This window comes from Catharus ustulatus, chromosome 8, assembly GCF_009819885.2.
Source record: "Catharus ustulatus isolate bCatUst1 chromosome 8, bCatUst1.pri.v2, whole genome shotgun sequence".
Classification (NCBI taxonomy): Eukaryota; Metazoa; Chordata; class Aves; order Passeriformes; family Turdidae; genus Catharus; species Catharus ustulatus.
In genome coordinates this window covers 21,165,348-21,179,606 of record NC_046228.1, presented here as the reverse complement: position 1 = coordinate 21,179,606, position 14,259 = coordinate 21,165,348, and the positions used below count along the sequence as shown (strand labels likewise).

General features: G+C 43.8%; 1 protein-coding gene across 2 annotated transcripts in view; it reads right to left on the bottom strand.

Annotated features, from left to right (window-relative positions):
* The window catches only part of ADK (adenosine kinase), a 275,192-nt gene extending 260,946 nt beyond the window's left edge, over positions 1-14,246 (bottom strand). The window contains exon 1 of one of the 2 annotated variants that reach the window (XM_033066656.1): positions 14,138-14,246. In XM_033066656.1, the coding sequence (XP_032922547.1) occupies positions 14,138-14,193 (56 nt within the window). In that variant the 5' untranslated portion in view covers positions 14,194-14,246. Of the gene's footprint in view, positions 1-5,736; positions 5,839-14,137 lie in introns of those variants that run through there. The other variant, XM_033066657.1, reaches the window with a different exon arrangement.
* Between the last annotated feature and the right edge of the window lie 13 nt (positions 14,247-14,259).

The following is a 14,259-nucleotide window of genomic DNA, read 5'->3' as shown; positions in this document are numbered from 1 at the left end:
AACACCTACTGTCTCCAACCAGCAAGGCACAGCCATGCTCCGGCTACCAAAGGTAGCTTCACTATGACCACCTATACAGGGTTTGTGTGGCCAGGTTTTGGTAGCCAGGGGACTACAGGGGTGGCTTCTGTGAGAAGCTGCCAAAAGCTTCCAGCATGTCCAGCAGAGCCAATCCCTGGTAGCTCAAAGATGGCCACTGGCCAAGGTTGGGCTAATTAGATATGATCGCTACACCTCGGTGATAACAGATTTAAAAAGAATGAGAAAAATGTTATTGTGCAGATGTAATGCAGCCAGAGAAGAGTGGAGTGAGAACATGTGAGAGGAACAGCTCTGCACACACCAGGGTCAGAGGACGAAGGGGGGCAGGAGGTGCTCCAGGCACCCGAGCTGAGGTTCTCCTGCAGCACACGGTGAAGATCATGGTGAGTAGGATGTGCCCCTGCAGCCCATGGAGGTCCATGGGGATGCAGAGATCCCCCTGCATCCCATGGAAGAGATCCACACTGGAAAATGTGGGTCCCTGAGAGGAGGCTGGGACCCCAACAAGAGGCCTGTGCTGGAGCAGCCACCTGGCAGGGACCTGCTGATCCATGGAGAGAGGAGCCCACACTGGAGCAGGTTTCCTGGTAGGACCGGTGACCCTGTGAAGGGCCCGTGCTGGAGCAGCCTGCCCTTAAAGGACTGCACTCAATGGAACAGTGACCCATGTTGCACTGTGGAAACCTTGATACTGAGAGACAGCAAATCATGCTTTAAGTATCCTAGTTTTTGTAGCTTTAAGGACAGTCCTTTAGACCCCGTTTCACTGTAAATGTGGAAGAAGCTGCTTCATGAAGATGAAGCCAGAAATCCAGCTCACTCACAACTGGGATAGTTAACATCTGCTTAGTAAAAACCTGTAAGACTGACTAAATACTTTTGTCAGTGTGACAAATAGCACAGTTAGAACTAGCATAACCATAAGTTACAACTGGCTAGAAGACAAGAGCAACAGACAGATGACAGTTCAAAAAACACAAGGATAAAGGGAATTGCAGTTGAAGTCACAAGACAGAACATTCTCTCCATTGTACAACCTAAGTATTGCATAAGTAGTACTGTAGGACAATGAATGAAGTCACAACTTTTCAAGTGCTGAATGCAGATCTGTCCCAAGCTATATGTCCCTGTACTTAATGTTTACCTGATTCTCACATTATATTAAATTCTACATATCAATAGATTTATAATTACACTTATAAAAAAATATATAATGGATAACTTCTGCATAAGACAGGAGCCAGCACTTTAATGGTCAGTATGCCAGAAAACAGCAGCTGTATTTAAAAAAAACAATCTGAAATACAGCTGACATGCAGAGGTCACTGCCTATGAAGAAGTTACCACGTTCAATGGAAAAGCAAAATAGAAGCTACCAAACATTCAAACAGCTGTGGGCTACAGAATCTGCAGGTCAATGTGTTCAAAGCAGCACAAGAGCAACTTTGTGCAGAAGCTCTATGAAGTCAATAACATGCATACAAACTCCTCACATGTCAGCAGCAGCAGGAACTAGAACTTTCAGTGCCATTTAATCCAGGCAGCTCTTTATATGACACATAAGTCCTGCTCATTCTCAAGCCTTCCTTCTCCCACAATATTTTATAATCATCTCCATTCAGCTATTCCAGAGGCTCTATGTAGGGCACCATTTGGAACCAAGTTTTAAAAGCCAAGGTAGCTATCATTAGACTGGTAAATTCCAAAACATTCCACTGAAACTTCTGGGCAAACTATCCCCAAATTCAGTACAGCTGTTTCTCACAACTAAATGTACAACAGCAGAACTTGACAGCATTTTAAACAGATAAAACTTTGAGTAAATTAACACTGATTGCTGTGAATAAACCAAGTTATGTGTTATAAATTGTTTACCTATTTTTGCAAATAACCTAAGCACATAAGACAACATATACTAATCTCTAGCTCTGTGTCTTCAATTAATACGTATTTCTATATTTTTGGTTCTTTCACCTAGGTGTTAGAATTACATAAGTCCCATGATACTAAAACTTCCATGCTCAAAAATATATATTAACATTCCATTGGAAAAAAAAGAAGAAAAATCCATACAATCATTAGTACTGGGGACTGGAATTGTGTCTGTCCTTAACTGCCACTGCATTTGACAAAAATGCCTTCACGAGCAGAATGGAAAAGTTTAAACAATTTCTAAGTCACAAATTTTTAAAAGCCAACAAGCAGATATTTAAGAGGCTGGACTCCATCTCAGAGATCTATTTAAACATAACTGATTCTGTGATCCCCACTGTGATCAGCATTTTCCAATACAAGCTTTGTGAACCGATCTGGAAAGTCCTATTGCTACAGAGGAAGACTTGACTGGGTAAATTGTTAGCATGTTCAACCTGACTAACCCAACACTGGCTACATTTAGTGCCATGCAAATCACCCTTCCCTTCTGGAGGTGCTGCAAAGTTTCTGCACTGTTATATTATTGCACTTCTTGTGGCACTGCATGAGGTACACAACTACTTGGCTACAGTTTAGCAAAAATTAGTTGGTTTTTTTTGTTGTTTTTTTAATCTCATATACTCTGTAAAGCCATGTAAGCCTCTGCAAAAGCATAAAATAAACCAAACATTCATGACTCTGAAGAATGAAAAATTATGAGTCTCCAGAGGAAAAAAACTGAGATATTAAACTGGTACATTCTCACCAAGCTGAAACCTTTAACAGTAAATTTGAACCTTATAGGCCTTATGTTTGTTATTAAGTCACACTGGACATCAGCAGTGGTTAAAATTTCAGTGATTATTTCCAACCAACTAGGGATAAAACATAGTGAGGAAGCAGTAATAATTTCCTGAAATTTGATATTTCACAATACATAAGTTATTTGGGAACACATCTCTGTCACAGACACAGAACACATTTCTGCAGTCCCCAGCCTCCTTGACTCTTCCCAGTCCTTTCTCTTTCACTGGATTATTGGTATCATTCAAAAAGAGATGTTCTTATTTAACCCAACAAACCTACTACAAAAAAAATCTGGAGTTCTTCAAGAAGCAGGTGACAATTCCTTCACCTGCACAAATTAAGGACATAAATAATTGACTATACAGTCAGCATCTCTGTGTGTATATGCATACAGACACACAAAGAACAAAGTATATATATGAACAAGATATATACTTTTTAAACTCTATACTACGAATACTACATATACTACTATACTACAAATACTACTCTATACTACAAATCCAAAAGTTGTTTGGACACAAAAATACACTGTCCATTTAGCATGAAAAAAGAAAAAAAAAAAAGAACAGTAACTACAGAAAACTCTGACGTACATCATATTTACATTCATAACTATTGACAAGCAGCAATATATTTTATGACTTGGGCTTTTAACTTAGGACTACATGAAGCTGGAGTAGCAATTACAAGTTCAAGCAATGTAACTCATTAAGTTATAAATAAATCTTCACAAATCTTCACCTGTTAATTAGGCTCTGTGTTCAGACATTACCAATATGACTGATTTTACATAAATGGCCAGTGTTTCACACCCTACTCTTATCACAAATGACAGAAGTAATAAAATTAAACCAAATAGGATAAAAACAAAACACACCCAAACAAATAAAGAACCAACATCATCAGTACTGAGATACCCTTGAACCTTTTTTAAGGTTTTTTTAATTTACTGCAATTGAATGATCTGGAAAGCTGTGTCCAATCTCATGCTCTACTGCTGCAGGCATTTTTAAAAATATGGTCCTGATTCAAGTTGGCTGCTGAACATGAGCAGTACTATATCCAACTATCACACAATATTGTTATCATCCCATGCTGCTGCGCACTTCCGTGAAGAGCAACATCAAAATATCAGTGAAAGCTTATTATTAGTTACTGGCACAGAGACAGAGGAATATTTTGGGCCTTTGGATACTGGCAAGTCAGAAAGCCTTAAACATGACTGAGACATTTGGGTGTGCAATTGCATGGCAGCACGCTCTGTGTCTTTTACAAATACAGATATGGTATTATAAGATTTAAAATATTAGTATTTCTAAAGGGTTTCACTATGCCCTTTAAAGCAAGGCAAAACAAAACGTGTTAAGCATATCCATTTCAGTTCAAAAACCCATATAACACTAGATTTGAACTAACCAAAAGTTATTTCTATGTGTAGTTAAAGAAAAACAGCAATAGTACCAGATTTATAGCGCTTGACTATCTATAAGCTCTGGACTAAGAGCATCCTTCTCTCATCCCACATACCCCTGTAACATCATTACAAGTGGGATGATACTTACTGTTAACTGTAACTCATCTAACACAAAAGTACCTTAGAACTATTATTTCATCCTCCTAGAGTTCAGACAATTTTCTTGCATCACTGGTCAGCAAATCACTTTAGCATATAGACCTTAAACATACAAGGTGACCTGCAGGACTGCTCACATGCTTTCCCAACATAGGTCTTAAGCAAAGACAATATTTGGTTAAGTTATTTACACTGATTTAAAGGAACATCTTCAGTGAAGATTCCATTTATTATGAAACTTTCGTAGTCTTCTCAAGTGACGCATTCCCAGGTTCCAACTTTGAAAACAAGCCTAAAAGCTTTGGCCTTATGTAAGCAAGGCTGCCGCAGAAAAAACTGTTCCACCACTACCCAGCTCCTCACACAGCTGCACTAACTCCACAAGCTCCAACAGTGAACTACCACTGCAATTTCAAAGTTACCGTCTCGGTCAGAAACAGTGTAAATGAAACCTGATACACCGAGTTTGGAGGGTGGAGAGAAGAGATGGGAGAATTGCCTTGAATTACTAAATTGAACTTGGAGTCTGTCATTTTAGCTATTTCTTTAGCAGCCGAAGACCTGATCAAAGGTTACCGATTCACCTCACAATACAACCTCATCTTAAGATGAAGCCTTTGGGGAAGAAAAACTATTCACCGTAACGACTTTGACTGGATGGTTAGTTACGGGTTTGTCATTCTCCAGGCTTTGCTGACAGGCTGGTACCACCACAGCTCCAACAGCCTGCCAAGAGCCTAGCCTGCTCTTAAGACCCTGCTTCTCGTTATTGGGGTTTCTTTTAAAATCTGGTTCCAGTCACGGCAAGCTACAGCGTGGGTTTAAGGTCCCAACGCGGCTGCCGGAGCCCCTCGGCACGCGTCCTCCCACGCCCACGGGCGGCACCGGCGGCGGCCGCCCACGCCCAGGGGCTACCTGTGACAGCGGCACGGCCGCCGAGCGACGCCGCACGCAGCCCCCGGCCACCGCCCCGCCGAGCACCTGCGGGCCCGGCCCGGCGCTGCTCGGGGCTCCCGATGCCGCTGGGCACCGGCATCGCCCAGCGCCGGCAGCAGCCCCGGCCGGGCGCGCCCACCTGCCCGCCAGAAGCCAACGCGGCGCCCCGGGAGCGCTGTCCCCACCGGGCTGAGGGGGCCGGCAGGGCACCGGCGCGGCTCTCCCTCCTTCCTCGCCCCAGGGCAGCGGGCGTGCAGCCGCCAAACCAACTCGTGGCACAGGCAAAGGGATGGGACCAAGCCGCCTTGCCCCGCACGCTGATTACACAGCGGGTAGAAGAGCCCGGCTGCGGCGGAGCATCGCGCCGGGCGCCCCCGCCCCGCCAGTGGGAGTGCATCAGCACCCGCCGCTCCTTTCTCCGGGACGCAGGGCTGCGGGCGCTGCGCGGGGCTCGGCATTACCTGAGAGTGGCCATGGCTCCACGGCCGCCCGCGGCGGAGCCCCCTGGCAGCGGCACCGGCACTGTCGCCTCTCCGCCCGGCGCCCGCGCCTCAGCCGCGACTGAGCGCCGGGCAGCGCTCGGCCGGCCCACCGCGCGCCCCGCCCCGCCCGCTCGCGCGTCCCGCCATTGGCCGGGCGAACGGCGGGGGCGGGCCCGGGCCCTGCGCGGCGCGAGGAGCCGCGGGGCGCCGGCCACGGGCGCCGAGCCCCGGTTCGGCAGCGCCCGGTACCGAGCGGCGCCGCCCGCCCGGCACCCCCGGGCTCCTCGGCCGCCATCTTTGGTGCGGGCGGAGAGCGCGCGCCTCCCACACACCTCCTGCTGCTGCTGTCCCCTCCGCCAGCCCCGGCGGCGGCTGTGGGAGACTGACAATTGATAAAAAAAAAAAAGTTTAGTGGCGGTAGCACAGAGGTGCGGGGCTCCAGCCGCACCGCCCACAGTAAAGATGGCCAGCAGAGCCCCGGGCAGCGCTGCCCCGCGGGTGTCACGGGGCCGTGGGAGCCGAGGGGATCCCCTGCCCCGGGTCCGCCCTGGCCGCGGGCTGGCGCCCTCCTCGACACAGGACGGATACACCCTCGACACGAACGCGTTCCCATTCTTTTTCTTTAACTGTGCGTTGGGTCGGACGCGAAGCCGCCCCGAGTGCCCTCCTGTGAGCCTGCCTCCCTCCGGGGCCGGGCCGAGCGCCCGAGCACATCGCCTCACGCCGGGCTGCCGGAGTACCTGGCAGCCACCTGTGGAACGCAGCGCTCCGGGCGCCCAGCCGGCCAGAGGGCACGACCGCCGACACGGGGAGAAAAGGGCAGCCCGTCATTGCTTACCCCCCTTTCTTACTCGCCTGACACTGGCAGAACTGCTCTATCAGAAAGGGAAAGCCGCGCTAAAGCCAGGTTTCTATCGTCACTCCTCATTTGGCTGTCAAAGTTACTGCCACACTGTGCAGATTTGGCACTTTGTTAACTTACTACCACCAGAGAAACACTGATTCATGAAACTGAAGTCAATAGGTTGTTTTTGCCAAAAGTGAATCCCACGCTGTCAAGTACTGCTGTGTCACCTCTAACTAAATATTTAAACTTCACAACTTCATAATCCTGTGGTTATTAGTCCGAAGTTTCCCTTCCTTTCTACAAAATGAGAATATTGTACTCAGAAAAATTAAAGCCAAATTTTCCATCTATTTCTGATTTTGGGGTCTCTCAGAGGAGATGATGCCAAAATATGACACATTGATGAAGGTCAAGGACCTGCATTGTCACATGAAAATAACAGGAACACTTATGTTCAATATGTGATGTAGGACAAATCTCCTAGGTTCTCTAAATCAGACACTCAAAAACAATCACCACTTACTGAACTCGCCACAAAATTCTCATTATTGAAGTGCACCAGGGGTCCTGAAAAGTCAAATAAGAGTGGGAAACACATCCATCCTCTTACTGTTATTGCAAGACAAGGTGCAAGAGGTCCTCAAATCCTGAGGGAGGATTTGGAACTCTATTGAAATGCAAATACATAGATACATAATGGCTGTATTCTCTGATTCATGTTGAACAATTTATTATGCCTAGTTTAACAGTTTCAGTGCTTAATAGCCAAACCTCTGTTTTGTAACCTAGAAGGTGGAGGAGGAGGATCCCATCACCAACAAATAGAACAATAGCTACATAACTTGCTATTGTATATAACTAGAGAATGCAACTGTCTTCTTGGTTCTATCACTGTATTCAAAATAATAAAAACTTTTTTTTAAATTTAGTCGTCTGATTTCAACAAGCACATAAAGGTATGTAAAGAAAAATAGATATAATACTTCAACATGAACTGTATTTACAGTAATTTGCAACATACAGCTGCATATTATGAATAGTAAGCTACAGAGTAAGAGGCCAAATGAGGTGCCATCAAACGTTTCTGTATTTCACAACTTAAGCAGATTTTCTCTAAAAAATATTAACATATTTTCGTGGAATAGCATGTATAACACCTCAATATAGGTCAATAGCATTTTATAAGCTTCCAGCTACTCCCTATGCCCCATCAACTTGCTTGTGCTATCACACACTCACACGTTCTACTGCTACTGACATCTTTGAGACACCACCTACCCTTACTGTCACTTATCACTGGGCTTTTAGTCATTTGCCAGGTCATCATAACCCTATAGACATCATAACCCCACCTAATCAAGTGAAGAAACAGCAACCAGGGTATCCCTGGAAAAACGGTCAGTTATGACTTAGGGTCATTCAGAGATTAACTTAATACTCATGCCCCAAGTTCAACTTGCAGTCCCATCATGTATGTGCTGGGCAGCCAGCCTGAGTTTGCTCAGCCTTCCTGACTCCTGACCTTCCAAACTCCCTCTCCTTGTATGGGGCAGCTGACCTTGCCTTCACATGTGATTTGGCCACAGAAATCCCTAAAAGAAACACAGAATTCACAGCTTTTGCATCTAAAAATATATAATGCCTGACAGGGTCTAGCCACAATTTCTTGACTGCTTTTGTTACTATACAAGAGAGAAATCTTCATGACCATATAGTTTCCCTATATATTAACAACTTCCTCAGGTGATTTCACTAACATGTTTCCTTTCAAGCACACTGTGAATTCAAAATAAACCGCCCCCACCTGATAACATAACAGGCAGGCATGAGAGAACATTTTAACCTGTACCTTATAGAAGTGATCCATGAAACTCTACATTTATACATTATATATTTGTAACTTGAGTGTCCAAGAGCTAGGCAATCTAGGCCTTAGCCTTGGACTAATGTGTTACCTTTTACATCACAAACAATCGGTATAAATCTCACAGTTTATGAAATAGAAATAAAAAGTCCTCTATTAACCCTCATATTTTCACTCAGTTTCTTCAAAGTACAGAAGCAAGGCTGATTTGAGATAAGCTACCCATCTGTTTGCAAGACAGAAGGGTGACCTTTCATGCAATAGCCCCAGCAGACATTATAAAATGGGACTAGTGAGCAGCAAGTCCACAAAAACAGCATTTTGCAGAGCTTGCAGATATCTTCTATTATAACAGTTGTTTTGGGAACTTTTCTATAGAGAGAATTTAATATCTTGCAACATAAAATAAGATGCATTTTAGCTTGTATGGGTTCTACTTGCAAAATATTAAAAATCTTTTATTATTATAAAAATTCTGTGACATCATCCCATTTCATGTAGCTTCACAGTGTTCAGCTGTAAAAGCAAAGGAAACTCTATATATCTGCTAACTCTTCAGCATATTGCAGACATCTATACTTTCTTCACTTTTATTCTAATCAAATAGCATAGCCCTTGAGACAGTTACAACTGCTTTGTGCCACTGAAAAGGAAAAAAACCCCACAACAATCTTTCACTGTAAATGAAATCCCAAGGTAGTATAAAGCCAGCAAGTAGCTTTATCTTACCATATCCTTCAAGTGCAGAACAGCTTTTACTGTGGTCAAACAATCATTATGGAAATTATTACAGTTCCCAATGGGAAAAAATTCCTTTCCCTTTCCTGAAATCTGAGTAATACCAAAGACTTCTCTCCTTCACATAAAATGTGTTGATATTATATAAACAATAACATTTTGTGCTATTATATGTTATATGAATAATACATTTTTAAGAATCAATTTATGTAAATAAAAAATGAACAGCCTTGAAAAAAAAGGTTGTGTTCACATTGTATCTGCAAATTCAATTTACTTTTTTCAAGAAGATAAGGTTTTCCAATATATTGTCAGCAAACAGTAATTAATGACCTTTAGATAGCAACCCATTCCCTGCTTCTGAAACTGGTTTTGTGAAATATTTGTGTACCATGCCTGTGCAAGTAACTACTAAAATTCAATATCACAACCTTGAATCACAAGCCAGAATTCTGCTCCCAAGCTTTCCACATGAAATATACCTTAGCAACAGCAGAATAAGCCAAGGTCTTGTTCTACAGAATTTCACATTGCTGCACTAACACCATAGTCAGCTAATTCTACATTCATTCAAGTCTCTTTCCTGGGCATCTTCTTTGTCTGTTTATAAGCAATATTAGTAGATCCAATGAGGTGAGTAATCCTACACAAACTCTTCCTTTAGCTGAAAAAGAAAGAACTCCGATCTCAGGAAAACTCATAATTTCAAGATTCAAGATGAAATAGGCCAATTTACACTGTCTCCTCTCTCCCGGGTAATCCAGCTTGCAAGCAGACCCAGGGACAGGGCTATTCCCAGTGACTGAGGGGAGGCCTCCTAGCAAGGCAGAGCTGCACCTTTCTGCAGGGTATGATGTCTGAACTACTTTTGTGGGTGTGACTGCCGGCCAGGTGGGCTGCGGGTAACATCAGTAAGGAGAGAAAGGGAGCTTGTCGTCCAGAGAACAAAGAGCCTTCACACAACCTCCCCTTTCCTCAGGTTACACACTCCCTACCATAAAGCAAGGAATTACTTCAATTAAAAGGATGAAACACCATAGCAAGCTTCTCCAAAACAAGAACACAAAACTGTGGAAACATGACACATGCTGTGCAAAATCCCAGAGGGTTACATCAAAGGCCAGGTGAAGACACTTGTCACCGGTAATCTGAGAGTTACACATCAGAACAATGGAAACCAGTGCCTGCACTGTAAGAGCACAGTAGTTTCCATGCTGCAGGTCATTCCGGTTTTGGCTATATTTCTGTCAACACAGCTTGGAAGGGAAGGTAACTGCTATTGCATCCTAAATAAAATGAGGAAGGTCTGTTGCTAGTGTCCTCATGAGTACTTGTTTGTCTGATTTCTAAAGGGGATTAAATATTCAACTGAAGAAAAAGTCTACTGCTTTAATTCTGGGAACAAATGCAGCAAACTGCTTGAGTTTCAGATCTTTCTTTGACCTGAGGACATTACAAGTACCAACATGGAAAGCATACCTGTATGTGCAGATACAAGAAACAGGAAAGTAAGAAAACTATAACCCATATAGTCAAAAAACTGAAATTAATACAAATGAGGAGGAAGGTGAAATTAAAAAAAAAGATAAAACATAAAAGAGAAAGAAAAATTACTTACTAAATTCTAACTGAAAGCTTTGTCACAGCTAACTTAAAATATTCTGAATCTTCTTTTATTCATAAAGAGTTGATGAAAGAATAAGCTAAGTTAAAAGTCAGCTTATGAAGAAAATTAAAAGTGCGTTAAATTAGCAACATTTTTTACAGCTGCTAGTATCAAGCTTTCTCAAATCCAGTGGAACAGTAATGACAAAGGACTGCTTTTGATAACAATTATGCACAGAGTATTTGATAATTTATTCTTAAAAGGAAGAGATGTCTAATAGTAACAGAAGAGGAGGAATACTGTACTTTGTACTTCTAGTATGAACTATCTGCCAAACTCAATGCTTACATTGTCTTCAGGTAGATAAAGTGATTTGTTCAAACAACTAGCCACGTCATGACTATTCAATCAATACAGCAGCTGCAGAACAGCCAGAAGGTCATAATGCAGCACAGGGGACTTGACAAGTTTTTGTGCAGAGGAAAAAATGAAATATGGATATGTATTTCTATACAGACACATACATATAAGCTCAAACATTTCTAGAGAAAACGTCCGAATTCTTTCGTAACAGAACCAGGCTGTTAACAGAATCTACTTGCGGTTTTCACAGACTTCCCTAACAAAACCAAATATAAATGGACACAAATCCTTAGTAATTCTCCTCTAAAGTAACACCTCATGATGTTTCTAGCAAGTTGATACTGCCACTCAGTGACAAGCCATTTGCAGTTTTGCAAGCCCATTTTCTGTTCAAACAGTGCACTTTACACACATACAATGATATTCTACTTCACACAGCAGAGATGCAGTCAGAAGCCCAAAAAACAAGGCAGCACACATTAATGGCCTTGCCTAAAGCCCATTGGTTTGTAGTGGGGATTTGCACCCGTCAATAAAGACAATGTAAAACCTGCCGCCCAGCAGATGAATGTCAGCACAACACATTGTTGAGCTGGGAATGCCAGTTTGGGTCTCGGGCTTTGTGTGCTGCTTACTGGGTGGCAAAAGCCAGCCATCCTATACTGCATTCAAACTAGTATAGCTCCCTGAACCCAGTCAGCTCTGCCTACCTCATGAGGGAGCAATATTTGCTTTTCTTTATCTGAAAAGATCAAAAGGGTCTAAAAATGTATCCATGAAACTTCTATAAAGCCATTTTGAGAGAGAAAATGATGACCAAAAAAAAAAAGGAAAAACAGGGAAAGGAAACATTTGCAACTGTTGATGAGGTATGGCTTGTATTAAATTTTTTATGTCTTTTTTATTATAAATTGTTTTTGTAGTAGTCACAGGAAAGGTTGAGGTTGATATCATATGGAAGGATAAATATGGTACAACCATTCTTGTTGAATCCATTAGACATGGTCTTCTGAAGACACTGGAGAGCCTCAGATCTCCATGTTGAGAACAAGGAATTGTTTTCTACAATCTCCTCAAATTCTTGGCATAACAAATACAATCTTATTTAGCCCCAAATTTTTCAAGTGATTTTTCACTTCTTTACTAATCTATAGCAGTGCTTTGCACTAACAACTGAACCTCGTTACAAATACAGCCAAGTCGTGGAACCTTGACCAGTCTAGTACCTTCCTTTGCAGCTTTTAAATGCCACAACAGCACTCAGCCAAACACGTTCTTGCCACTATGTTCAAACGAGTGTTGAGGTTTGCCAAATCTAGTCCAACCACCAAGTGCTTCACGAGTTCAACCTGTGGCACAGAGCACACGTTAACTTTATTTGACCGCCAGTTAATTACAGCATTTCTCCTCTTATGAAACAGAGTTGGAGCCTATTTAAACTTCGTCTTGAAATAACTTGCAACACAATTAGCATATGCAAGTTCTAACAACATTCCACGTGTTTTACCTATCATACCTTACAGGAGTAGTATTTGCAGTTTAGTCAGTCGTTACCAGAACACATCACCACTGCCTTTCATTCCACTGCAACCTTTACATTTTTAACTCAGTACACCAATAATATTCTGAAATTTTAATTTTTTCTCATGTTTCAACTTAATGTTTCCTTTAATAAACTCTGCAGACAGAAACATCACAGGTGCCAGTTTCTTGCCTCATCTTGCTTTAAGGCCATGGAGATAACTGTTGCTTTTTGACTACAGCCTTATCTTGCCGCCTACCATTTATTTGCTTTCAGAGCTCAGTTACATCTTTCCTCTTCGACTATCTGCAACTGAATTTGTCAACCGTTATTAAACTTGAAAAGTCACTTGGTTGCCAAAGAAGCAAGTACCCTGACTTTGACAAATTTAATAGGATTAGTTCTTTCAACAAGGACATCAAGACTGTTCTCATCTCAGTACTAAAGTACCTCCCATTTATGCTATATTTGAGCTAGTTATTAGTTATCAGTTATCACCAAGATAATTTTGGACCTTTCAAGTCTTATGTCATTAATTCTCTTCATATACTGAAACACTTGGAAAGAAGTCGGCTATATCATAATTATATTCATATCTGAATAATCCTGAGAAAACCTGGAATGGCACCAAAAAAACCTGCTCTACAGCCCTCAGTACTCAGAGTTCTCATTTTGACTGTGCATCTTCCATTGAGAAACCTTACCTTTTTCTGCTATGACATTTAAAAATAAATGACTTATGTCTGTGCAGGCCATCATTCAGATGGGATTCAGTCAGTGCAATTGTACTGTGATCACAGAAATGAGGAAGTGTACTAAATCGCACAGATCATTTCAATATGAAAATATTTTTAAAGATTCATGTGTCTTGAATAAAATGTAACTGCTAACGTGGATTTTCAGTTTCCTGTCCAACGTGGACAGAGACCTGCACGAGTATTAATCGGGGCATTTTTCAGAGGCTGTTTTCCAAGGGGAGGCAGACGGAATGACAACCCCAGCTGTGCTCTAGTACGGGGGCCATCGCTGCGGGCAGCGTTCCGTTTCACCGCACCCCATGCAGATGCTCCGCAGCTCATTCGCACTGACCGACCCGACCCCAGGGCACAGCGCGGCCCCTGCCCGGCTGCGGGGAGCCCGGTGCGGCGGCGCCCCCGGGCACCCGCCGGGCCCGGGCAGCGACACCGCGGCAGGAGCCGGGGCAGCGAGGCGGGACGGCCCCGCCGCCGCCTCCACGTGCGCCCGGTGCCGCGGCGGGACCGCCCGCACCCCCCGCGCCGCCCGGCCGAGCACAGCCCGGCGCGGCGGGACCCTGCCCGGGGATTCTGCCCGCACCGCGGGGACGGCACGTGTCTCGCCCTCCGCCGCGGGCAGCACCACCGACCCTCCGCCACCCGCAGGGCTTTCTGGAGAAGCAGAGCCCGTCCCGGCACCCGTTACCTCAGCTGCTTCTGCTCCAGCTTGAGCTTCTTGGCTTGCGGCTCCCCCGCTGCCATCTTCGCGCTGGGCGGCGTGCGGCGCGCTCCGCTCCCCTCGGCCCGCCCGCCTGCCCCGGCCCGCCC